This window comes from Salvelinus namaycush, chromosome 30 (assembly GCF_016432855.1).
Source record: "Salvelinus namaycush isolate Seneca chromosome 30, SaNama_1.0, whole genome shotgun sequence".
NCBI lineage: Eukaryota > Metazoa > Chordata > Actinopteri > Salmoniformes > Salmonidae > Salvelinus > Salvelinus namaycush.
In genome coordinates this window covers 1105606-1133221 of record NC_052336.1, presented here as the reverse complement: position 1 = coordinate 1133221, position 27616 = coordinate 1105606, and the positions used below count along the sequence as shown (strand labels likewise).

At 43.6% G+C, this 27616-nt stretch overlaps 1 protein-coding gene across 2 annotated transcripts; it reads left to right on the top strand.

Moving 5' to 3' along the window:
• Positions 1 to 27616, top strand: LOC120025215 (ADP-ribosylation factor GTPase-activating protein 2-like). Of its 2 annotated transcripts, XM_038969684.1 has the most exons (15): positions 1 to 111; positions 3147 to 3265; positions 3431 to 3503; positions 3627 to 3758; positions 5381 to 5464; positions 5588 to 5693; positions 5810 to 5872; positions 12159 to 12211; positions 12528 to 12664; positions 13104 to 13235; positions 14422 to 14550; positions 15133 to 15409; positions 25304 to 25394; positions 25518 to 25639; positions 27243 to 27616. In XM_038969684.1, the coding sequence occupies exons 1-15, from the start codon at positions 40 to 42 to the stop codon at positions 27261 to 27263; spliced, it is 1611 nt and encodes a 536-aa protein (XP_038825612.1). In that variant the 5' UTR covers positions 1 to 39; the 3' UTR covers positions 27264 to 27616. The 2 variants fall into 2 exon arrangements, with proteins under 2 accessions (XP_038825612.1, XP_038825613.1); XM_038969685.1 differs by lacking the exon at positions 3627 to 3758.

Here is a 27616-nt window from a genome sequence, read left to right as displayed (position 1 = left end):
TATCCCCACTGGCACCCGTACCTCTAGAAAGGTAGCAAGATGGCTGCGGAGCCGAACAAGACAGAAATTCTGACCATTTTTAAAAGACTACGGTCTATTCCAACTAACAAGGTAACACGAATAAGTGCTTACTGTCTATTCACGAATTTATTGATCCGTTATTGGAGATGGAACGTAGACCAGAAAAATGACGTCCATCCGTCTACGGTAGCAAGCTGGTCTCTGCCTGGGCCTTACGACGGCCAGCAAGAAGCTGACGTTAGCTCACTAGGCTAGCAGAGCGGCTAACTTTGCTTATCTAAATCGGCCACGTATACTATGCTATGTATCGTTAACGTGCCCTGCTTTTCTAACCTAGTTAACCAGTCTGGTGACTTGTTTATTTGAGCCAGAACGAGTAGGGCCGGGGCCAATGTCTGAAAGATTGTCTAACGTTAGCACCAAAGCCAACGTAATTGGACTCCTAGCAAACGTTAGCTAGCTAGCCATTCGGTTATTTTGCTTTCAATCCAGATGTTCAGCTAATTAGCTATTACCAAAATGCAAAGTTGCCTAGCTTAACGTGCCAAGCTAAATTCCCGGGGTCGACTAACGTTGCCTCATCCATAGCCGAGAATGACCTTTTGCGACTGATGTTGTCTTCTTCCCAGTGGAACTTTAAGAGCCCGGACGCTCTGTATGAACTTGAACACGCATCACTTGCGCTACGGTTTTGGAAATAAGACACCTATCTTTCATATCAGCGAGAAATATTTTTCAAACAGGTAAAGTACTACACACCTATTCTATTCGTCTCCCCACACGGCCATATCTCCATGTTACAGCGCGTGTTGACGGAAGACTGAGGCGACCACCTGTGCTATTTAGCAATCTAACACAATTAGTGTGTAATGTTAGAAGGCCGCCAGAAACGTGTTGTAACCGAAAAATACTCTCGGCAGCAACTGTGAAGCCGGTTAAAACGGGGTGTGTGTATATTTTGCAGATGTGATATGAACTTAAGGGCATTATGTTCCTAGAACCGTATCGCAATTGAGAATCAATTCCCGTTTAGATGGAGTATTTTGCTGTTCTGGCTGCCAAAGCCAGTTTACCTCTGAAAATAACCTACAATGAACAAAAATATGAACGCAACATGTAAAGTGTTGGTCCCATGATTCATGAGCGGGGGAAAAAATCGGACATTTTCCATGTACACATAAAGGTTTTCTATTTTTTTTTTGGCACAAATTTGTTTACATCCCTATTGGTGATCATTTCTCCTTCGCCAAGATAACCCATCAACCTGACAGGTGTGGCATATCAAGAAGCTGATTCAACAGCATGACTATTGCACAGGTGCATCTTGTGCTTAGGACAACAAAAGGCCACTTTAAAATGAGCAGTTTTGGCACACAACACAATGCCACATATGTCTCATGTTTTGAGGGAGTGTGTAATTGCCATGCTGACTGCAGGAATGAACATCAGAGCTGTTGCCAGAGAATTGAATGTTCATTTCTCTACCATAATCCGCCTCCAAAGTCATTTTATAGAATTTGTCAGTATGTCCAACCGGCCTCAACTGCAGACCACCTGTAACCATGCCAGCCCAGGACCTCCACATCTGGCTTCTTCACCTGCGAGGGGAGGGGTGGCGGTGCTGAGGAGTATTTCTGTCTGTAATAAAGCCCTTTTGGGTTGGAACAACTAATTCTGATTGGTTGGGCCTGGCTGCCAAATTGGTTGGCCTATGCCCTCCCATGGCGGCACCCCTGCCCAGTCGTGAAATACATTGATTAGGGCCTAATTAATTAATTTAAATTGACTGATTTCCTTATATGAACGGTAACTCAGTAAAATCGTATTTTTGTTCCGTATATAAGGTCACTTATTGGACCTTAAGGACTAACGGTAGGCTTGCCTACACTCCTTAAGAGTACATTCTTGGGATAGGGGTCGACTGGACCAGAATTGGACCTTACAGGAGACGTTGATATGGCGAATCTCCTTTAAGCCCAGGCATTCAACTTGCCATTATTGATTATTACAACTCACATATAGCGGCTACCAGAGGTTACAGACATTACCCTGGTTCTATGAGTGAAGCGTGATTTTGTTGATGTTTCTCTCGTGACCCCATTTTTCAAATCAAGGAACCCCTAGTTTGGGAAACGCTGCATTATGTTGACCAGATGGTCGAGTAGTCGCTCTATCAATGGAAATACAGTCGTGAGGAGGTGCGATCAGGTGGGACCATTCTAGCCAATGAGAGAGGGCAGATACGCGTGTGAACAACAGGCATGATGGTCCTTGCTATCTGGGATCATTGGGACGTCCCAACTCTGACGTTATTTCATTGAAGTTGACATTAAAAAAGGTTAAGTTAGGGTTTAGGCTAGGGATGTCTCAAGGGTACTGGATAGCACTAAACCAGGCACAACTCTGATATAAAGTGTTTTTTTACTCAAAGTTGCCAGATGTCACGTCCTACTTATATCAGTACACTCATAGCAACTTAAGCATTACAAAACGTCTTAGATCAATTAAGGCTCATGTAGCAAATAAGCCATTACATTTTTTTGTTGACCAAATTCAACTCTCTCATTAACCTTCGACACTCAACGCCTTGCTTGGTGGGCAAGTTTTATGTTGAAAATTGCCACCTGATGGAGGAGACAGATTTTTTTTAGCAGTTTCCCCTCTCGCGTCGCCTCTTCCTCTGATTGGTTGCATCTCAATAGTCTAAAATATCTTCATTTTCTGTGTAATCTTCCTTAATTAAAACAGTTGATTTAAATATGATGGAGCACTATCAGTCGGTCTTCCCCAGCGGTAGAAATAACTACTTATTGAGATGAACTCACGGCCATTTTTATGTTAGCTATGCGTTCAGTGATAGCCAAGTTTAAAAAGCAAGAAAGCTATTGGACATCTAATCCTTGAGGCTGCGATCATATGTAGAACCTGAGATCTAGTGGAAATAACCCTTGAGTTTAGTCATTGACAATGAACAGGGCTTTATGGTTAATGTATCCCATGTGTCCCATGTCTGTAACTACGCAGCTTGTTCTCTTCCCTGTTTAAGACCACATCCAGACATGTCTGCTGTAGGTATGTAGCTAGCTAACTAGGCAGTGTATTGTGTGTGTGTGTTTCTGTGCAAGGCGTGCTTTGACTGTGCTGCCAAGAACCCCAGCTGGGCCAGTATACCATATGGAGTGTTTCTGTGCATCGACTGCTCTGGCATTCATCGCTCTCTAGGAGTGCACCTCAGCTTTATCAGGTAGCCTGTCTGTCTCTCTCTCTCACACACACACACACACACACACACACACACACACACACACAAACACACACGTCATGACGCGACAATCACAAGTTTTACTGTCATACACTGTCAAGGAGAACATTTGATACAATCCCCATGTTGTTTTGTTGTTCATCTCAGATCCACTGAGCTGGACTCCAACTGGAGCTGGTTTCAGCTGAGATGTATGCAGGTCGGAGGAAACGGCAACGCGGTACGTCAACACCATAACATTCCACTATATATATATAGACGTTGGAACAACACACCACTTTAAACAGGACCTGCTGTGGCTCTGACTCTCTCTCCCCCTCTTGTCTGTGTCCTCCTGGTGAAGACGGCCTTCTTCCGCCAGCATGGCTGCTCCACCAATGACACGACCGCCAAGTACAACAGCCGCGCGGCACAGATGTACCGAGAGAAGATCCGACAGCAAGCCAACACGGCGCTGTCTAAATATGGGTCTGACGTGAGTGTGGGCTGTGAGCGCAGCTTCAACGGTCACCCAAACGTACCATACCTTTATGTAGCATGTATGCATGTAACAACTCGCCCTTAACCCAGCTTTTTAAACGAGGCTCACGGTGATATATCCCTACTCCCAAGTTGTGGTTGTAACCACTATACCACACTGAACATTGAGCTTTTGGAATTACACCATGTTTATTGAGTTGTTTAAATTCCTACTGATATTATTATTATAAATTATGGTTATCTATATAGATCTATATATTATTATGTCTTATGGTTATCTATATAGATCTATATATTATTATGTCTTATGGTTATCTATATAGATCTATATATTATTATTATGTCTTATGGTTATCAATATAGATCTATATATTATTATTATGTCTTATGGTTATCTATATAGGTCTATATATTATGTCTTATGGTTATCTATATAGATCTATATATTATTATTATGTCTTATGGTTATCTATATATTATTATGTCTTATGGTTATCTATATAGATCTATATATTATTATGTCTTATGGTTATCTATATAGATCTATATATTATTATGTCTTATGGTTATCTATATAGGTCTATATATTATTATTATGTCTTATGGTTAACAATATAGATCTATATATTATTATTATGTCTTATGGTTATCTATATAGATCTATATATTATGTCTTATGGTTATCTATATAGGTCTATATATTCCTACTGTGATATTATTCCTCCACTGAGAAGGCAACGAACTCCCCCTCTCTCGTCCCTCTCACAGCCACCCATATCAGCTACACATTGGCCTGTTGAGTCACCAGCGAGTGGGCAAACTCCACGTGTGATGTCACCAGCAGCATTAATTAATGTCTTGTGGATAGATCACACGATACATAATTACTCACAAACACCATATCTGTTCTCATTGGTGCAGCTGCATGCAGATGCACTTCCAGGTCCTCACAAGGCTTTTGCAAATACCAACTCAGATTTGAATGTGCTGTGAGTGTGTAGAGGTGTTTCATATTTTAACTCACTAGTTTCAAATCATCAACTATGGTCTTCAGTTTGGGCCAAACGGTTTAAGCAGGTGTGATAGAGCTGAGCTATATTTAAAATGGGAAATCAATACGGTCCCTATGACCAACATATTCCTTTCCCAAATCTAGTGGGTATAGACTTATGATGTCTATATCTATGGAGGCCAGGGTTGATTTGGCTCTGGGCCATCTAAATCACATGTATTTATAAAGCCCTTACAGAAGCTGATGTCACAAGGAGCTTCTTCAGACACCCAGTCTAAAACCCCAAACAGCAAGCAATGCAGATATAGAAGCACAGTGGCTAGGACAAACTCCCTAGAAAGGCAGGAACCTAGGAAGAAACTTAGAGAGGAACCAGGCTCTGGGCGGAGGCCAGTCCTCTTATGGCTGTGCCGGGTGGAGATTATAAGAGTACATGACCATTAAGGCCAGATTGTTCTTCAAGATGTTAAGACGTTCATATTTGACCAGCAGGGTCAAATAATAATCACAGTGGTTGTCGAGGGTGCAGCAGGTCAGCACCTCAGGAGTAAATGTCAGTTGGCTTTGTGAATGGCGTCCGTAAACCCTTCCTCTTTCTCTTTCAGCTGTGGATTGACCCATCCAGTGTGAGCAGCCAGCCTGCAGCCCCAGAGAAGAGACAGACAGACTTCTTTGCTGAGCATACTCAGGTAGGCCTGAGGGCTATTGTTCAAATCACACCAATCACACAAGTGTTTTCTGTGTGTGCAGTAGTGTTGGTTCTGTGTGTACGTGTTGTGTTATTTAATGTGACTGAATTGGTGTATTTGCAGCCTTCAAACAGCTGGGACGTGACAGCTCCTTCCCTGACAGAACACAATGGAACCCTCACTCAACTATTGGAGGACACACCCAAAGCCCCCCACACCGCCAGCACTCGTGAGTCTCACACACACACACAGTCCCCCCTCTCCTATCCTTTCGTCTGGAGCTTTCCCATATGTTTCTGAGGTTGAATTAGACAGTTGATCTGTGATTGTATTTGACATTCTCAGAGCTGGAGGAAGGACCAAGCATTGAGGGACTGAGCACTGAGCAGTCTCCCAAAGTCGCTATAGGTAAGTCATCAGCCAACATCCTGTTCCTCCTCTGCCTCCTTTCACATGACAACAGCTCCTCCCCTCACCTCTCAAGGATCTTTGCTGACCTTAAAAACACAGAATAGGTGATGGTCACAGCCATTTCCAGACCTCAACATCCACAGTAACCCCCCCCCCTGATATTCTGGCAAGGCTGCTCTTGTTGGCTCTTCCCAGAATTGGAGACCCCCCCCCCCCCCCCCCCCCCTTATTTAGACATTTGGACCAGGCACCAAATTGTCCCTAGCCCTCCCATACATAGCCCACCCTGTAATACAGTCACTGGAGGTTGTCCATATGACCATGGAGCCCTCAGTAACACCTGTGTCTGCTTTGTCCGTAGAGGACTCCATGCGTTTGTCGTCAGATCAACCACAGCTACCCAAAGGTGATTGGAACGCCTTTTTAAAAGCTGCCGTTAGCCCATTGGCTGGCCAGATTTTCAGGAAGCATGGTTGGTTCTGTGCTTGACTGACACCTCACCTGATTGTGACACGCAAGCTTAAGCCCCTCCCTCCCAGCTCTAAGTAAAATGTGTGACTGCCAAGGCTTTCTTCCTTCTTCCAGTCTCCTAACATTAATACAACAGTCAGACAACCCCTATTCAACACATAGCCTCGGTCACAGACCTAGCAGACTCGGTGCCTTTCATTCAACACGTAGCCTCGGTCACAGACCTAGCAGACTCAGTGTCTTTCATTCAACATGTAGCCTCGGTCACAGACCTAGCAGACTCAGTGCCTTTCATTCAACATGTAGCCTCGGTCACAGACCTAGCAGACTCAGTGCCTTTCATTCAACACGTAGCCTCGGTCACAGACCTAGCAGACTCGGTGCCTTTCATTCAACACGTAGCCTCGGTCACAGACCTAGCAGACTCAGTGCCTTTCATTCAACATGTAGCCTCGGTCACAGACCTAGCAGACTCAGTGCCTATCATTCAACATGTAGCCTCGGTCACAGACCTAGCAGACTCAGTGCCTTTCATTCAACACGTAGCCTCGGTCACAGACCTAGCAGACTCAGTGTCTTTCATTCAACATGTAGCCTCGGTCACAGACCTAGCAGACTCAGTGCCTTTCATTCAACATGTAGCCTCGGTCACAGACCTAGCAGACTCAGTGTCTTTCATTCAACATGTAGCCTCGGTCACAGACCTAGCAGACTCAGTGTCTTTCATTCAACACGTAGCCTCGGTCACAGACCTAGCAGACTCAGTGTCTTTCATTCAACACGTAGCCTCGGTCACAGACCTAGCAGACTCAGTGCCTATCATTCAACATGTAGCCTCGGTCACAGACCTAGCAGACTCAGTGTCTTTCATTCAACATGTAGCCTCGGTCACAGACCTAGCAGACTCAGTGTCTTTCATTCAACATGTAGCCTCGGTCACAGACCTAGCAGACTCAGTGTCTTTCATTCAACACGTAGCCTCGGTCACAGACCTAGCAGACTCAGTGTCTTTCATTCAACATGTAGCCTCGGTCACAGACCTAGCAGACTCAGTGTCTTTCATTCAACATGTAGCCTCGGTCACAGACCTAGCAGACTCAGTGTCTTTCATTCAACACGTAGCCTCGGTCACAGACCTAGCAGACTCAGTGTCTTTCATTCAACACGTAGCCTCGGTCACAGACCTAGCAGACTCAGTGCCTATCATTCAACATGTAGCCTCGGTCACAGACCTAGCAGACTCAGTGTCTTTCATTCAACACGTAGCCTCGGTCACAGACCTAGCAGACTCAGTGTCTTTCATTCAACACGTAGCCTCGGTCACAGACCTAGCAGACTCAGTGCCTATCATTCAACATGTAGCCTCGGTCACAGACCTAGCAGACTCAGTGTCTTTCATTCAACACGTAGCCTCGGTCACAGACCTAGCAGACTCAGTGTCATTCATAAGTTTTCACTCCCGTTGGACTTCATGTTGTATTGTGTTACAAATTGGGATTAAAATGAAAAAAAAAAAACATTTAAATACATCACTGATCTACACAAAATAGTCTCATGTCAAAGTGAGGGATAAAATTCTGTACAGACTTCCTTCTTTTGACTGTCATTTAGATCAGTATTGTGGAGTGACTACAATGTGGTTGAGCCATCCTTAGTAGATCAGTATTGTGGAGTGACTACAATGTGGTTGAGCCATCCTTAGTAGATCAGTATTGTGGAGTGACTACAATGTGGTTGAGCCATCCTCAGTAGATCAGTATTGTGGAGTGACTACAATGTGGTTGAGCCATCCTTAGTAGATCAGTATTGGGGAGTGACTACAATGTGGTTGAGCCATCAGTAGATCAGTATTGTGGAGTGACTACAATGTGGTTGAGCCATCCTTAGTAGATCAGTATTGTGGAGTGACTACAATGTGGTTGAGCCATCCTTAGTAGATCAGTATTGTGGAGTGACTACAATGTGGTTGAGAATGTGGTTGAGCCATCCTTAGTAGATCAGTATTGTGGAGTGACTACAATGTGGTTGAGCCATCCTTAGTAGATCAGTATTGTGGAGTGACTACAATGTGGTTGAGCCATCCTTAGTAGATCAGTATTGTGGAGTGACTACAATGTGGTTGAGCCATCCTTAGTAGATCAGTATTGTGGAGTGACTACAATGTGGTTGAGCCATCCTTAGTAGATCGGTATTGTGGAGTGACTACAATGTGGTTGAGCCATCCTTAGTAGATCAGTATTGTGGAGTGACTACAATGTGGTTGAGCCATCCTCAGTAGATCAGTATTGTGGAGTGACTACAATGTGGTTGAGCCATCCTTAGTAGATCAGTATTGGGGAGTGACTACAATGTGGTTGAGCCATCAGTAGATCAGTATTGGGGAGTGACTACAATGTGGTTGAGCCATCCTTAGTAGATCAGTATTGTGGAGTGACTACAATGTGGTTGAGCCATCCTTAGTAGATCAGTATTGTGGAGTGACTACAATGTGGTTGAGCCATCCTTAGTAGATCAGTATTGTGGAGTGACTACAATGTGGTTGAGCCATCCTTAGTAGATCAGTATTGTGGAGTGACTACAATGTGGTTGAGCCATCCTTAGTAGATCAGTATTGTGGAGTGACTACAATGTGGTTGAGCCATCCTTAGTAGATCAGTATTGTGGAGTGACTACAATGTGGTTGAGCCATCCTCAGTAGATCAGTATTGTGGAGTGACTACAATGTGGTTGAGCCATCCTCAGTAGATCAGTATTGTGGAGTGACTACAATGTGGTTGAGCCATCCTTAGTAGATCAGTATTGTGGAGTGACTACAATGTGGTTGAGCCATCCTTAGTAGATCAGTATTGTGGAGTGACTACAATGTGGTTGAGCCATCCTTAGTAGATCAGTATTGTGGAGTGACTACAATGTGGTTGAGCCATCCTTAGTAGATCAGTATTGTGGAGTGACTACAATGTGGTTGAGCCATCCTTAGTAGATCAGTATTGTGGAGTGACTACAATGTGGTTGAGCCATCCTTAGTAGATCAGTATTGTGGAGTGACTACAATGTGGTTGAGCCATCCTTAGTAGATCAGTATTGTGGAGTGACTACAATGTGGTTGAGCCATCCTTAGTAGATCAGTATTGTGGAGTGACTACAATGTGGTTGAGCCATCCTTAGTAGATCAGTATTGTGGAGTGACTACAATGTGGTTGAGCCATCCTCAGTAGATCAGTATTGGGGAGTAACTACAATGTGGTTGAGCCATCCTTAGTAGATCAGTATTGTGGAGTGACTACAATGTGGTTGAGCCATCCTTAGTAGATCAGTATTGTGGAGTGACTACAATGTGGTTGAGCCATCCTTAGTAGATCAGTATTGTGGAGTGACTACAATGTGGTTGAGCCATCCTTAGTAGATCAGTATTGTGGAGTGACTACAATGTGGTTGAGCCATCCTTAGTAGATCAGTATTGTGGAGTGACTACAATGTGGTTGAGCCATCCTCAGTAGATCAGTATTGGGGAGTAACTACAATGTGGTTGAGCCATCCTTAGTAGATCAGTATTGTGGAGTGACTACAATGTGGTTGAGCCATCCTTAGTAGATCAGTATTGTGGAGTGACTACAATGTGGTTGAGCCATCCTTAGTAGATCAGTATTGTGGAGTGACTACAATGTGGTTGAGCCATCCTTAGTAGATCAGTATTGTGGAGTGACTACAATGTGGTTGAGCCATCCTTAGTAGATCAGTATTGTGGAGTGACTACAATGTGGTTGAGCCATCCTTAGTAGATCAGTATTGTGGAGTGACTACAATGTGGTTGAGCCATCCTCAGTAGATCAGTATTGTGGAGTGACTACAATGTGGTTGAGCCATCCTTAGTAGATCAGTATTGTGGAGTGACTACAATGTGGTTGAGCCATCCTTAGTAGATCAGTATTGTGGAGTGACTACAATGTGGTTGAGCCATCCTTAGTAGATCAGTATTGTGGAGTGACTACAATGTGGTTGAGCCATCCTTAGTAGATCAGTATTGTGGAGTGACTACAATGTGGTTGAGCCATCCTCAGTAGATCAGTATTGGGGAGTAACTACAATGTGGTTGAGCCATCCTTAGTAGATCAGTATTGTGGAGTGACTACAATGTGGTTGAGCCATCCTTAGTAGATCAGTATTGTGGAGTGACTACAATGTGGTTGAGCCATCCTTAGTAGATCAGTATTGTGGAGTGACTACAATGTGGTTGAGCCATCCTTAGTAGATCAGTATTGTGGAGTGACTACAATGTGGTTGAGCCATCCTTAGTAGATCAGTATTGTGGAGTGACTACAATGTGGTTGAGCCATCCTCAGTAGATCAGTATTGGGGAGTAACTACAATGTGGTTGAGCCATCCTTAGTAGATCAGTATTGTGGAGTGACTACAATGTGGTTGAGCCATCCTTAGTAGATCAGTATTGTGGAGTGACTACAATGTGGTTGAGCCATCCTTAGTAGATCAGTATTGTGGAGTGACTACAATGTGGTTGAGCCATCCTTAGTAGATCAGTATTGTGGAGTGACTACAATGTGGTTGAGCCATCCTTAGTAGATCAGTATTGTGGAGTGACTACAATGTGGTTGAGCCATCCTTAGTAGATCAGTATTGTGGAGTGACTACAATGTGGTTGAGCCATCCTCAGTAGATCAGTATTGTGGAGTGACTACAATGTGGTTGAGCCATCCTTAGTAGATCAGTATTGTGGAGTGACTACAATGTGGTTGAGCCATCCTTAGTTTTGTCCCATCACAGCCGTTAAACCCTGAAGCTGTTTTAAAGTCACAGTAGTACTCATGATGACATCACTGCACGGTTCCCTTCCCGTCCGGCAGCTCAGTTAGAAAGGACGTCTGTATCTTTGTAATAACTTGATCAAGCTTAAAGGGATATTCAGTGCCTGCTTCTTTTTTTTTACCCATCTACCAATCGCTGCCCTTCTTTATGAGGCATTTGAAAAGCTCCCGTTGGTTGAATCTCTGCTTGAAATGCACTACTTCACTGAGGGAAAGGGGGATACCTAGTCAGTTGTACAACTGAATGTATTCAACTGAAATGTGTCTGACCTTACAGAGGTTGTATGTTTGGGGTACCAAGAAAGGGTCATTCAAATCACGTTGACCACTATTATTTCACACACTGAGGCCATGCAACTTATTGTGTGATTTGCTACACAAATGTTTTCTGCTCAACAATCAAGATATTTGAGTTATACATTTTTCTTAATTTGTGAACATTTTATATAATTTTATTTTCAGTTTGACATGGAGTATTTGGTACGGATCAATGATTTGGTGCTTATCATTTCAGTTCTACTTCGTATCAAAATGTGAAAGTCCAATGGGGGGAATACTTATTATAGGAACTGTCTGTCCCGTAACTTTAGAATAACGTAAACAAATGAACCTATTTCTGTCAGGTGTATGACAATGGTGCTGTCCTTCAGCTGCAGTGATATAACACTGCTGACTGTAGCACATGTCTTGAAACTGCTCTGACTGGATAAAAGGACTGTTGGAATGCTATTTCTCATCTGAGTGTGTTGACAAGTTCTTTGCGTAGCGTCTGCTAAGGATACTGAATGTTTGCACCTGTTTAACAGAGGGGGAAACGTACAACGGTTTGTGCATTCACATGTATGGGGGCACGCCTATGCATTTGTAGGGGTTAACATTGGTGTGTGTGCAACTTGCATTCCTTTTTCAAAGTTCTGCAGAGCGATTACAACTCGGGAGTCCCTGGCCTGTCGCTGTCCACCAGTGTTCTAATGATGAGCTTTGTGTTACAGATGTGAAGCAATCCATCATTGGGAAAAAGAAGCCCAGCACTACTAAGAAAGGGGTAAGTTACACCCCCTTCAGCACTCAGACAGGGGGCTCCACGTGAGGAGCAGGGTTTAGGCTGGTCACTTGACCTGACTAGGAAACACGTGGAGCCCAAGATATGGCATGTAGTTAGGGCTCGGTGTTGTTCCTGGGTAAGTCACGGTGACCAGAAAAACAAATGTCCCAAATCAGAACCACCAAACCTGGCTAATGAATCAAGAGTGCGTTGATCAAACCATGAATGTAATACAACCACGTGTCCACTGGGTGGCAGTCATTTCCTCTGTCCCCAGCTGTGTGTAACCATCTCCTCTGTGCTCATCTCCCTCCAGCTGGGTGCTAAGAAGGGCCTGGGGGCCCAGAAGGTGAGCAGTAAGAGCTTCTCGGAGGTGGAGAAACAGGCCCAGGTAGCTGAGAAGCTGAGAGAGGAGCAAGCAGCTGATGCTAAGAAACAGGCAGAGGAGTCCATGTGAGTGAACCACAGTTTGACAGTCAGAGAGCATGGAAACACCTCCGCCCCACATTCTGCTCTTACTGCTGTTTTAGTGTTTACACTAAATTAATATTTGCTGTCTTCTCATGGTCAGACTGTTCAGTGGTTGTATATATCATGCTGCGAAATATGGAGCCTACTTCTGCGTACAGGAAGTGAATAGAGGGGATCCTTGAGGACAGCAAGTAGTGACATCCGCTGGCACAATAATCCTATTATCGTGTAACCGACAATTATGGACCATAACCGTGGGGGGGACAAAATGTCTTCATACATTTTACACACGGAGGGTAATGTTGGTAATCATTTTATGAGGAGAACGACATGGTCGGGAGGAGAGTTTCCTCAAATTCCAAGCGGGCAAAATTATTGCAAATGAATGTAGAACAATTGACAAATGTGTCTCTTTTTGCAGTGTGGCCTCCATGCGCCTGGCCTACAAGGAGCTGGAGATTGACAGGAAGATGGACAACAAGAAGATGCAGAACATGGAGGGTAAGAAGAGAGAGCAGGCTGAGAGACTGGGCATGGGCTTCGGCAACCGCAGGTAATCACGTTATCAGTGTTCAAACCATGTTCTCAAACAACAGTAATGTTTCTCTCATGGAATAAGCGTTCCTTGAGCACTACAAATAGCACATGAGTGCTGCCTGTTTGCATGTGCTAATGTAGGCTATAGTATTCCTGCTTAAACGATACTTTGGGATTTTGGCAATCAGGCCCTTTATCTACTTCCCCAGAGTCAGATGGACTCGTGGATACCATATTTATAGTCCGTGTCAAGTTTGAAGGAAGTTAGAGAGTTTTGTGAGTCAATGCTAACTAGCGTTAGCGCAATGACTGGAAGTTTATGGGTATCTGCTAGCAGGGCTAGTTAGCAACTTCCTTCAAACTGCATGCAGAGACATAAAAATGGTATCAAGGAGTTGATATGACTCTGGAGAAGTAGATAAAGGAGTTGATCTGACTCTGGGGAAGTAGATAAAGGAGTTGATCTGACTCTGGGGAAGTAGATAAAGGAGTTGATCTGACTGGGGAAGTAGATAAAGGAGTTGATATGACTCTGGGGAAGTAGATAAAGGAGTTGATATGACCCTGGGGAAGTAGATAAAGGAGTTGATATGACCCTGGGGAAGTAGATAAAGGAGTTGATATGACTCTGGGGAAGTAGATAAAGGAGTTGATATGACTCTGGGGAAGTAGATGAAGGAGTTGATATGACTCTGGGGAAGTAGATGAAGGAGTTGATATGACTCTGGGGAAGTAGATAAAGGAGTTGATATGACTCTGGGGAAGTAGATAAAGGAGTTGATATGACTCTGGGGAAGTAGATAAAAGAGTTGATATGACTCTGGGGAAGTAGATAAAGGAGTTGATATGACTCTGGGGAAGTAGATAAAGGAGTTGATATGACTCTGGGGAAGTAGATAAAGGAGTTGATCTGACTCTGGGGAAGTAGATAAAGGAGTTGATCTGACCCTGGGGAAGTAGATAAAGGAGTTGATCTGACTCTGGGGAAGTAGATAAAGGTCCTAATTGCCAAAATCCCGAAGTATCCCTTTAATTATTTATGCTTTTGGTTGGTGTCCCACTCTTTGATGGGATGCCATGTTACAGCGTGTGGTTTTAACTTCAGTGGTGTTTGTGTGTTTACGGTGTGTGTGTGTAGATTGTGTTGCAGTACATTATTGTGTGTGGACATGACTTAAGTGTGTGTATTCTGTGTATTCCAGCACCATATCTCACTCAGTGATGTCAGAGATGCAGGTGATTGAGCAGGAGACGCCCTTGGGGGCCAAGTCCTCGCCTCGCTCCAAACTGGACATGTTGGATGAGCCGGGCTTCTCCTCCGGACCCCCTAAGTACGTCACACCCCAAACAGATCAGAATGGAGTAGTCGTGGAAAAACGGGTTTCTGTCCAATTCCAAATGGACTTCCAACCCCAAGCTAGCTACCTCCCAGGCACTGGGGTTGTTGTATACAGCTGAAAGGATTGGATTAGGGGTAGAGCCTTGGGTCTATGGGTTAGGGGTAGAGCCTTGGGTCTATGGGTTAGCGGTAGAGCCTTGGGTCTATGGGTTAGGGGTAGAGCCTTGGGTCTATGGGTTAGCGGTAGAGCCTTGGGTCTATGGGTTAGCGGTAGAGCCTTGGGTCTATGGGTTAGCGGTAGAGCCTTGGGTCTATGGGTTAGCGGTAGAGCCTTGGGTCTATGGGTTAGGGGTAGAGCCTTGGGTCTATGGGTTAGGGGTAGAGCCTTGGGTCTATGGGTTAGGGGTAGAGCCTTGGGTCTATGGGTTAGGGGTAGAGCCTTGGGTCTATGGGTAATATATCCCTTCATCTACCTCTGTTTCCTCAGATCTAATCCATTATGAATGTATCCTTGTGTATCCCTACCTGACCACCATTGTCCCTGCCTCTGTGTGTGTGTGTTTTGTCGGGACAGGTACAAGGACAACCCGTTCACGGCGGGCGACGGCTTCGGCTCGCGGTGGGACTCTGATGGGGGCGTGGCCTCTTTCACCTCCTCCTGGGCCCTGGAGAAGGAGGAGCCTAAAGAGGAGGTGACCATATCCAGCATCCAGCCTATCGGAGAACGGCCCAGTCGGCGGAAGGCGGAGGTGGCGGCGCCCGTGTCCGAGTCGAGCGAGGCCCGGCAGAAGTTTTCCAACGCCAAGGCCATCTCTTCCGACATGTTCTTCGGCCGTGAGAACTACGGCGAGGTAAAGTTACACCGCTGTATTACCAACAAATACCAAGCCACCTGTCAACTGAACGGAAACCTCTAGAGCAAGGCAGGCCGCATTTAGTAAGACAACCGCTGCTCTGGTCTAGTATGGTGTTGTCTAATATTGTGTTTTCTAGTATGATGTTGACTAGTATGATGTTGACTAGTATGATGTTGACTAGTCTAGTATGATGTTGACTAGTATGCAGGCATGCAAACTAGTCACCTTTCGGCAAAATTCTCCGTTTTGAATCAGAAATAGGTGACCTACGTGATTCGTGTAGATCCGATGAGAAAAGTTTGGGGGTGCCTTGGCTTTGGATCACACTACTGGCTGTAAGCGAACGAGTGATGCGCGTTTGGAGCAATACTGGCTGTATCCAAGACTCAGCCAATCGTTCACATAACAACAGAATGCAGCACGCGACTGAAGAGACAAGAGACAACCAATTTGCTGGTTACATCATCAGCGCCTCATGAGCTGTAACTGAAAAACAACTGGCATTTGGATAGTTTGAGGTGAGGGAGAAAATGTGGTGGAACAAGTATTGTTAGCATTGCTAAGTAACGTTATCTTGCTAGCTTGATTGAATTCTCCGTTAGCTAGCCAGCCAGAGAAATGTTGAGCAACATTAGCCAACTTAACTGATCAAATAATTGAGTTTATGAAAATTAGCTGGCTATTAAAGTCAGACAGCTAACATTAAGCTAGCTGACGTTACAACATCAGATGAGCTAACATTAGTAACCTAACCAATTCGCTATAGTATTCATTTTCAGAATGAGAGAATTTGGTGAAAATGAGGCGTTGCTTGTTAAACAAGTGGATTCAGGGATCAAGTGTAGCTGGACTTGGGTCTGGCTTAAGCTGGATGCCACTATAGAGGTGAAAGGAACATGTTGGGGATGAATCAGAATTAGATGGGTAACATAGATAAGATGATATTTTCATCATATGCTTGTGAGATACTTGTCATTAGAATGGTTCCCTTTGGACTATAGGGTTGGCAGTTGCAGTTATCACTTCTCAGCTAGGGCTTAGTCACTTGGGGCCCAGAGAGGGGAGAGGTCAGGCTTGTCTTCATATGTCAATGTATCTGTTAAACCATGTGGTGCTATGTAGAATATCAGAAGGGGAGGAGGACAGAATGGAACATTGTTTTCTTATGGGAATGTGTCTAACTATTCCTAAACCATGTGAAGGGATGGCGTTATTAATGGGGAACCAGTTAGTTATCTCATACAATGTCTGTACGCCAGTCACTCCCTCCTTTTCTCATTGGGGGAAGGAGTATGGCAGTGTCTGGAACCATTGTATGTCCCCTCTGAGGTTGCCCTTATCTTGACCTAGTATATGACCTAAGAGGCTCACTGTCTTCAGTGAGTTTGTCCAGGTTTGGGTGTATTTGAGATGGGAGTATCCAGAATTGATATATGCCATTGGATGAGGTAATGTTTTGGTACTCTGAAGTACCAAGAATGAGATTAGAACCTTATTTAGGAGACCAAACTGAACGATAATTTATAGCGAATGCTGTCTAGCTATGGGATACTCTCTCAAGTAAAAGTCTTTCTTTGTGAAGCAGTTCCTATTATCTGTGGTTTGTCATGTCGACTAGGGGGTGGATCTTTGCTATAAAAGATCTGTTGCCATTATGTTGGCCACTCTCAAATTTTCATTAGAGATACTGAAATGTTGAAAGTGAAATGCTATTGCAAAAGCTTAATTATTATTAAAGGTGAAGTTTAAGTATAACTCTGGCTGGTGTGTGGTTTGCTCTCTCATCATTTGGTAATACAGGAAATTGCCACGACAAACACTACACACTTTCCCTCTTTGTCAATACTGTTGATTAAAAGGGGTAGTCCAGGTGTACTCTCTGCCTGAAAGAGATCAATTATGCCAACAAAGGGTATCATGCTCTGCTGGAACATTGTAGAACAGATGTCCATAGGCAGATAGTGTACAATACAATAATGTGTAGCCCACAGATGTTGCTTAGTTGTGTTGAACTTGACAGTAACACTTGTGTGTGAATATATATTATATGTTTTACTCTTGTGAATGTTATTTTTGCACACACGTAGCCTTGTGCACTTGATCAATGTATACTATAGTGGCCACTATAATAGAGCAAAAATAGAATGCCTGTTTGTTTCATTCTACACTGCTCAAAAAAATAAAGGGAACACTTAAACAACACAATGTAACTCCAAGTCAATCACACTTCTGTGAAATCAAACTGGAGGCGCTACCAGGAGACAGGCCAGTACATCAGGAGACGTGGAGGATCCTGCTGCTGGGTTGTTGCCCTCCTACGGCCTCCTCCACGTCTCCTGATGTACTGGCCTGTCTCCTGGTAGCGCCTCCATGCTCTGGACACTACGCTGACAGACACAGCAAACCTTCTTGCCACAGCTCGCATTGATGTGCCATCCTGGATGAGCTGCACTACCTGAGTTGTGTGGGTTGTAGACTCCGTCTCATGCTACCACTAGAGTGAAAGCACCGCCAGCATTCAAAAGTGACCAAAACATCAGCCAGGAAGCATAGGAACTGAGATGTGGTCTGTGGTCACCACTTGCAGAATCACTCCTTTATTGGGGGTGTCTTGCTAATTGCCTATAATTTCCACCTTCTGTCTATTCCATTTGCACAACAGCATGTGAAATTTATTGTCAACCAGTGTTGCTTCCTAAGTGGACAGTTTGATTTCACAGAAGTGTGATTGACTTGGAGTTACATTGTGTTGTTTAAGTGTTCCCTTTATTTTTTTGAGCAGTGTATTTCTACTACTCTAGTCTAATGAGATGGTGTTGTTGGTGTTGACTAGTCTAATGAGATGGTGTTGTCTAGTCTAATGAGATGGTGTTGACTAGTCTAATGAGATGGTGTTGACTAGTCTAATGAGATGGTGTTGACTAATGAGATGGTGTTGACTAGACTAATGAGATGGTGTTGACTAGTCTAATGAGATGGTGTTGACTAGTCTAATGAGATGGTGTTGTCTAATGAGATGGTGTTGTCTAGTCTAATGAGATGGTGTTGTCTAGTCTAATGAGATGGTGTTGACTAGTCTAATGAGATGGTGTTGACTAGTCTAATGAGATGGTGTTGTCTAGTCTAATGAGATGGTGTTGTCTAATGAGATGGTGTTGACTAGTCTAATGAGATGGTGTTGACTAGTCTAATGAGATGGTGTTGTCTAGTCTAATGAGATGGTGGTGACTAATGAGATGGTGTTGACTAGTCTAATGAGATGGTGTTGACTAGTCTAATGAGATGGTGTTGTCTAATGAGATGGTGTTGTCTAGTGAGATGGTGTTGACTAGTCTAATGAGATGGTGTTGTCTAATGCGATGGTGTTGTCTAGTGAGATGGTGTTGACTAGTCTAATGAGATGATGTTGTTGGTGTTGTCTAATGAGATGGTGTTGTTGGTGTTGTCTAATGAGATGTTGTTGGTGTTGTCTAATGAGATGGTGTTGTTGGTGTTGTCTAATGAGATGGTGTTGTTGGTGTTGTCTAATGAGATGGTGTTGTTGGTGTTGTCTAATGAGATGGTGTTGTTGGTGTTGTCTAATGAGATGGTGTTGTTGGTGTTGTCTAATGAGATGGTGTTGTTGGTGTTGTCTAATGAGATGGTGTTGGTGTTGTCTAATGAGATGGTGTTGTTGGTGTTGTCTAATGAGATGGTGTTGTTGGTGTTGTCTAATGAGATGGTGTTGACTAGTCTAATGAGATGGTGTTGTCTAGTCTAATGAGATGGTGTTGACTAGTCTAATGAGATGGTGTTGTCTAATGAGATGGTGTTGTCTAATGAGATGGTGTTGTCTAGTCTAATGAGATGGTGTTGTCTAATGAGATGGTGTTGTCTAATGAGATGGTGTTGTCTAATGAGATGGTGTTGACTAGTCTAATGAGATGGTGTTGTTGGTGTTGACTAGTCTAATGAGATGGTGTTGTTGGTTTAGCTAATGTAGGGCTGTCACCGTAAAATAAATACAAATATTGGTCGACCGAGAGTCGTCTGTTCTTTCTACCAAAATATACATTTTTTTTTAAATGTAGGGGTGTGGATCAGGAAACCAGTCAGTATCTGGTGTGACCACCATTTGCCTCATATAGTGTGACACATCTCTTTCACATAGAGTTGATCAGGCTGTTGATTGTGGCCTGTGGGATGTTGTCCCACTTCTCTTCAATGGCTGTCAAAGTTGCTGGATATTGGCGGGAACTGGAACGCGCTGTCGTACACGTCGATCCATAGCATCCCGAACATGCTCAATGGGCAACATGGAAGAAGTGGGAAATGTTCAGCTTCCAGGAATTGTGTACAGATCCTTGCGAAACGGGGCCGAGGTGATGGCGGCGGATGAATGGCACGACATTGGGCCACAGGGTCTGGTCACGGTGTCTCTGTGCATTCAAATTGCCATCGATAAAATGCAATTGTGTTTGTTGTCCGTAGCTTATGCCTGCCCATACCATCCCCCCACTACATGTGTGGGGCACTCTGTTCTCAACGTTGACATCAGTAAACCGCTCGCCCACAAGACGCCACACACGTGGTCTGCGGTTGTGAGGCAGGATGGACGTACTGCCAAATTCTCTAAAACGATGTTGGAGGCGGCTTATGGTAGAGAAATTAACATTCAATTATCTGGCAACAGCTCTGGTGGACTTTCCTGCAGCTAGTATGCCAATTGCACGCTCCCTCAACTTGAGACATCTGTGGCATTGTGTTGTGGCCTTTTATTGTCCCTAGCACAAGGTGCACCTGTGTAATGATCATGCTGTTTAATCAGCTTCTTGATATGCCACACCTGTCAGGCGGATGGATTATCTTGGCGAATGAGAAATGCTCACTAACAGGGATGTCTACAAATTTGTGCACAGAATTTGAGAGAAGTAAGGTGGCGTATGAAACATTTCTGGGACCTTTCTTTTTTTGTCCAGTGTAATACCAGAGGCTCTTCTCGTGAAACAAATTCTACATCCTTTAAGCATAGCAAAGATTCGTTTTTTTTTTAAATTGCCTAATTTGTGAAATTGCTGTATCCGACATTTTGTGATTAGACAATTTAGGCCAGGGCTGTTTCCTCGTCTCCTCACTCCACTGCTGCCTCCGCCACATTGTTCTCAACACCAACATGCTGGTTAACTCTGCTATTATCCACATAGCAACATGGTCCAGGAAAAGGCTCAATTCAACAGTGCACTGATGTTTCAGAACCGTGGACAGCGACCGCTATCCAAGCACATTTGTTATAAAATACTATTTTTATTAGTGTTGCACCATTGTTCTTATGTAATGTAACCATATAGAATTTCAGTAGCACATGTCTTAGTGATGGACTGTTCCATTCCCACAGCCTCCACAATAGATCAGTCCAATCAGACAGGTGCCAATCAGACAGGTGTTTTGTACACCATTAAAAAATAATTATAATATTGCGGCTGACTGCTCAACTAAAGATATATCGGTCGACCAACAGCATATCGACCAAACAATCGACCAGTTTAAATGGGATCAACCCTAAACTAATGAGATGGTGTCGTTGGTGTTGACTAGTCAAGGGAATGCGATGGTGTTGTCTAATGAGATGGTGTTGTTGGTGTTGTCTAATCTAATGAGATGGTGTTGTTGGTGTTGTCTAGTCTAATGAGATGGTGTTGTTGGTGTTGACTAATCTAATGAGATGGTGTTGTCTAATGAGATGGTGTTGTCTAATGAGATGGTGTTGTCTAGTCTAATGAGATGGTGTTGTCTAATGAGATGGTGTCTAATGAGATGGTGTTGTCTAGTCTAATGAGATGGTGTTGTCTAGTCTAATGAGATGGTGTTGTCTAATGAGATGGTGTTGTCTAGTCTAATGAGTTGGTGTTGTTGGTGTTGACTAGTCTAATGAGATGGTGTTGACTAGTCTAATGAGATGGTGTTGTCTAGTCTAATGAGATGGTGTTGACTAGTCTAATGAGATGGTGTTGACTAGTCTAATGAGATGGTGTTGTCTAATGAGATGATGTTGTCTAGTCTAATGAGATGGTGTTGTCTAATGAGATGGTGTTGTCTAGTCTAATGAGATGGTGTTGACTAGTCTAATGAGATGGTGTTGTCTAATGAGATGGTGTTGTCTAGTCTGAGATGGTGTTGTTGCTGTTGACTAATCTAATGAGATGGTGTTGTCTAATGAGATGGTGTTGTCTAATGAGATGGTGTTGTCTAGTCCAATGAGATGGTGTTGTTGGTGTTGACTAATCTAATGAGATGGTGTTGTCTAATGAGATGGTGTTGTCTAGTCTAATGAGTTGGCGTTGTTGGTGTTGTCTAATGAGATGGTGTTGTTGGTGTTGACTAATCTAATGAGATGGTGTTGTCTAATGAGATGGTGTTGTCTAATGAGATGGTGTTGTCTAATGAGATGGTGTTGTCTAATGATGTTGTTGGTGTTGACTAGTCAAGCGAATGCGATGGTGTTGTCTAATGAGATGGTGTTGTTGGTGTTGTCTAGTCTAATGAGATGGTGTTGTCTAATGAGATGGTGTTGTTGGTGTTGTCTAGTCTAATGAGATGGTGTTGACTAATGAGATGGTGTTGTTGGTGTTGACTAGTCTAATGAGATGGTGTTGACTAATGAGATGGTGTTGTTGGTGTTGTCTAGTCTAATGAGATGGTGTTGTTGGTGTTGACTAATGAGATGGTGTTGTTGGTGTTGTCTAGTCTAATGAGATGGTGTTGTCTAGTCTAATGAGATGTTGGTGTTGACGAATGAGATGGTGTTGTTGGTGTTGTCTAGTCTAATGAGATGGTGTTGTCTAGTCTAATGAGATGGTGTTGACTAGTCTAATGAGATGGTGTTGTTGGTGTTGACGAATGAGATGGTGTTGTTGGTGTTGTCTAGTCTAATGAGATGGTGTTGTCTAGTCTAATGAGATGGTGTTGTCTAGTCTAATGAGATGGTGTTGACTAGTCTAATGAGATGGTGTTGTCTAGTCTAATGAGATGGTGTTGACTAGTCTAATGAGATGGTGTTGACTAGTCTAATGAGATGGTGTTGTCTAGTCTAATGAGATGGTGTTGTCTAGTCTAATGAGATGGTGTTGTTGGTGTTGTCTAGTCTAATGAGATGGTGTTGTCTAGTCTAATGAGATGGTGTTGTTGGTGTTGTCTAGTCTAATGAGATGGTGTTGTCTAATGAGATGGTGTTGTCTAATGAGATGGTGTTGTTGGTGTTGTCTAGTCTAATGAGATGGTGTTGACTAATGAGATGGTGTTGTTGGTGTTGTCTAGTCTAATGAGATGGTGTTGTTGGTGTTGACTAATGAGATGGTGTTGTTGGTGTTGTCTAGTCTAATGAGATGGTGTTGACTAGTCTAATGAGATGGTGTTGTCTCGTCTAATGAGATGGTGTTGACTAGTCTAATGAGATGGTGTTGTCTCGTCTAATGAGATGGTGTTTAGTCTAATGAGATGGTGTTGTCTAGTCTAATGAGATGGTGTTGACTAGTCTAATGAGATGGTGTTGACTAGTCTAATGAGATGGTGTTGACTAGTCTAATGAGATGGTGTTGACTAGTCTAATGAGATGGTGTTGACTAGTCTAATGAGATGGTGTTGACTAGTCTAATGAGACGGTGTTGACTAGTCTAATGAGACGGTGTTGACTAGTCTAATGAGACGGTGTTGACTAGTCTAATGAGACGGTGTTGACTAGTCTAATGAGACGGTGTTGACTAGTCTAATGAGACGGTGTTGACTAGTCTAATGAGACGGTGTTGACTAGTCTAATGAGACGGTGTTGTCTAGTCTAATGAGACGGTGTTGTCTAGTCTAATGAGACGGTGTTGTCTAGTCTAATGAGACGGTGTTGTCTAGTCTAATGAGACGGTGTTGTTGGTGTTGACTAGTCTAATGAGATGGTGTTGTTGGTGTTGTCTAGTCTAGCTAATGTAGGGCTGTCACCGTAAAATAAATACAAATATTGGTTGACCGAGAGTCGTCTGTTCTTTCTACCAAAATATAAATTTCTTTTAAATGTAGGGGAGTGGATCAGGAAACCAGTCAGTATCTGGTGTGACCACCATTTGCCTCATATAGTGTGACACATCTCTTTCACGTAGAGTTGATCAGGCTGTTGATTGTGGCCTGTGGGATGTTGTCCCACTTCTCTTCAATGGCTGTCAAAGTTGCTGGATATTGGCGGGAACTGGAACACGCTGTCGTACACGTCGATCCATAGCATCCCAAACATGCTCAATGGGCAACAATTTTCAGCTTCCAGGAATTGTGTACAGATCCTTGCGAAACGGGGCCGAGGTGATGGCGGCGGATGAATGGCACGACATTGGGCCACAGGGTCTGGTCACGGTGTCTCTGTGCATTCAAATTGCCATCGATAAAATGCAATTGTGTTTGTTGTCTGTAGCCTATGCCTGCCCATACCATCCCCCCACTACATGTGTGGGGCACTCTGTTCTCAATGTTGACATCAGTAAACTGCTCGCCCACAAGACGCCACACACGTGGTCTGCGGTTGTGAGGCAGGATGGACGTACTGCCAAATTCTCTAAAACAATGTTGGAGGCGGCTTATGGTAGAGAAATGAACATTCAATTCTCTGGCAACAGCTCTGGTGGACTTTCCTGCAGCTAGTATGCCAATTGCACGCTCCCTCAACTTTAGACATCTGTGGCATTGTGTTGAGTGGCCTTTTATTGTCCCTAGCACAAGGTGCACCTGTGTAATGATCATGCTGTTTAATCAGCTTCTTGATATGCCACACCTGTCAGGTGGATGGATTATCTTGGCGAATGAGAAATGCTCACTAACAGGGATGTCTACAAATTTGTGCACAAAATTTGAGAAGTAAGGTGGCGTATGAAACATTTCTGGGACCTTTCTTTTTTTGTCCAGTGTAATACCAGAGGCTCTTCTCATGAAACAAATTCTACATCCTTTAAGCATAGCAAAGATTCGTTTTTTTTTTTTAAATTGCCTAATTTGTGAAATTGCTGTATCCGACATTTTGTGATTAGACAATTTAGGCCAGGGCTGTTTCCTCGTCTCCTCACTCCACTGCTGTCTCCGCCACATTGTTCTCAACACCAACATGCTGGTTAACTCTGCTATCATCCACATAGCAACATGGTCTAGGAAACGGCTCAATTCAACATGCTGGTTAACTCTGCTATCATCCACATAGCAACATGGTCTAGGAAACGGCTCAATTCAACATGCTGGTTAACTCTGCTATTATCCACATAGCAACATGGTCCAGGAAAAGGCTCAATTCAACAGTGCACTGATGTTTCAGAACCGCGGACAGCGACCGCTATCCAAGCGCATTTGTTATAAAATACTATTTTTATTAGTGTTGCACCATTGTTCTTATGTAATGTAACCATATAGAATTTCAGTTGCACATGTCTTAGTGATGGACTGTTCCATCCCCACAGCCTCCACAATAGATCAGTCCAATCAGACAGGTGCCAATCAGACAGGTGTTTTGTACACCATTAAAAAATAATTATAATATTGCGGCTGACTGCTCAACTAAAGATATATCGGTCGACCAACAGCATATCGACCAAACAATCGACCAGTTTAAATGGGATCAACCCTAAACTAATGAGATGGTGTCGTTGGTGTTGACTAGTCAAGGGAATGCGATGGTGTTGTTGGTGTTGGCTAGTCTAATGAGATGGTGTTGTTGGTGTTGGCTAGTCTAATGCGATGGTGTTGTCTAATGCGATGGTGTTGTTGGTGTTGACTAGTCAAGCGAATGCGATGGTGTTGTCTAGTCTAATGAGATGGTGTCGTTGGTGTTGACTAGTCAAGCGAATGCGATGGTGTTGTCTAATGACATGTTGTTCTGTCATTCCCCAGTATGAGGCCAAGACACGTCTGGAGGGCCTGTCTGGCAACACGTCCATCAGCTCTGCTGACCTGTTTGGGGACGGGAGTGACCGTGACACAGGTAAGGGTTAATGTTGTGTGTTTGTGATCTCTGTCTGTCTCTCTCTCTGTAGGGGCAGCAGGTTATGAGAGTGTTTGAGTATTTGTTAATGTGTGTTTGTGATCTCTCTCTCTGTCTCTGTAGGGGCAGCAGGTTATGAGAGTGTGCTGCCGACGGGGCCAGACATTGCTCAGTTCAAACAGGGGGTGAAGACTGTGGCGGGCAAGATGGCCGTGCTGGCCAACGGCGTCATGAACACCATACAGGTGACAGGACCAGAGACACCTCAACAAAATACAATTCCACATACAGAGAAACTCTACAGGACCAGAGACACCTCAACACAATACAATTACACATACAGAGAAACTCTACAGGACCAGAGACACCTCAACACAATACAATTACACATACAGAGAAACTCTACAGGACCAGAGACGCCTCAACACAATACAATTACACATACAGAGAAACTCTACAGGACCAGAGACACCTCAATACAATACAATTACACATACAGAGAAACTCTACAGGACCAGAGACACCTCAATACAATACAATTACACATACAGAGAAACTCTACAGGACCAGAGACGCCTCAACACAATACAATTACACATACAGAGAAACTCTATTGTCCTGTCTACTGTCTAGTAGGACATACAACGGAAAAGGTTTTGCAACTGAAACATAAATTGAGCATTTGTTTTGAACGAGTCCAGGTGGTCTCTCCGTTTGTCAGTTTTCTTCAGTTTCCTAATGATCACCGCTCTGTTCTCTAGTATTGGTAGGAAAACATACCGCTCTGTTCTCTAGTATTGGTAGGAAAACATACCGCTCTGTTCTCTAGTATTGGTAGGAAAACATACCGCTCTGTTCTCTAGTATTGGTAGGAAAACATACCGCTCTGTTCTCTAGTATTGGTAGGAAAACATACCGCTCTGTTCTCTAGTATTGGTAGGAAAACATACCGCTCTGTTCTCTAGTATTGGTAGGAAAACATACCGCTCTGTTCTCTAGTATTGGTAGGAAAACATACCGCTGTGTTCTCTAGTATTGGTAGGAAAACATACCGCTCTGTTCTCTAGTATTGGTAGGAAAACATACCGCTCTGTTCTCTAGTATTGGTAGGAAAACATACCGCTCTGTTCTCTAGTATTGGTAGGAAAACATACCGCTCTGTTCTCTAGTATTGGTAGGAAAACATACCGCTCTGTTCTCTAGTATTGGTAGGAAAACATACCGCTCTGTTCTCTAGTATTGGTAGGAAAACATACCGCTCTGTTCTCTAGTATTGGTAGGAAAACATACCGCTCTGTTCTCTAGTATTGGTAGGAAAACATACCGCTCTGTTCTCTAGTATTGGTAGGAAAACATACCGCTCTGTTCTCTAGTATTGGTAGGAAAACATACCGCTCTGTTCTCTAGTATTGGTAGGAAAACATACCGCTCTGTTCTCTAGTATTGGTAGGAAAACATACCGCTCTGTTCTCTAGTATTGGTAGGAAAACATACCGCTCTGTTCTCTAGTATTGGTAGGAAAACATACCGCTCTGTTCTCTAGTATTGGTAGGAAAACATACCGCTCTGTTCTCTAGTATTGGTAGGAAAACATACCGCTCTGTTCTCTAGTATTGGTAGGAAAACATACCGCTCTGTTCTCTAGTATTGGTAGGAAAACATACCGCTCTGTTCTCTAGTATTGGTAGGAAAACATACCGCTCTGTTCTCTAGTATTGGTAGGAAAACATACCGCTCTGTTCTCTAGTATTGGTAGGAAAACATACCGCTCTGTTCTCTAGTATTGGTAGGAAAACATCACTAGATGGATCTTAATGTGCTGACCCAGCTTCTTGTGTTTGTTTTTAGGATCGCTATGGCGCTTACTGAAGAGACCAGGACGACCAACACCCAGCTGCAGGGGGAGAGGGAGCCATGACGTCATACTGACAGAGAGTGGAGGGGGGGGACAGAGCAAATCACTACTGACTGGTATCTAGTGAGAGAAGGGAAGAGAGATTGCATGAATGGAGGGGGACCCTACACCCCCCCCCAACCCCGTTTCTGTCCATCCACTTTACAGAGAGTGAGACAAAGTTTTATTTTCAGCGAAGAAAGCTCTGGAAGGTGTAAAGTATTTTTTTTCCTGTTCTAACTAGTCTTGTTTTCTATACTGTTTTGGTCTCTGATTTCAACAAATATTAATGATATAAAGTATTCTCTAAGAATGATATGATAACCAA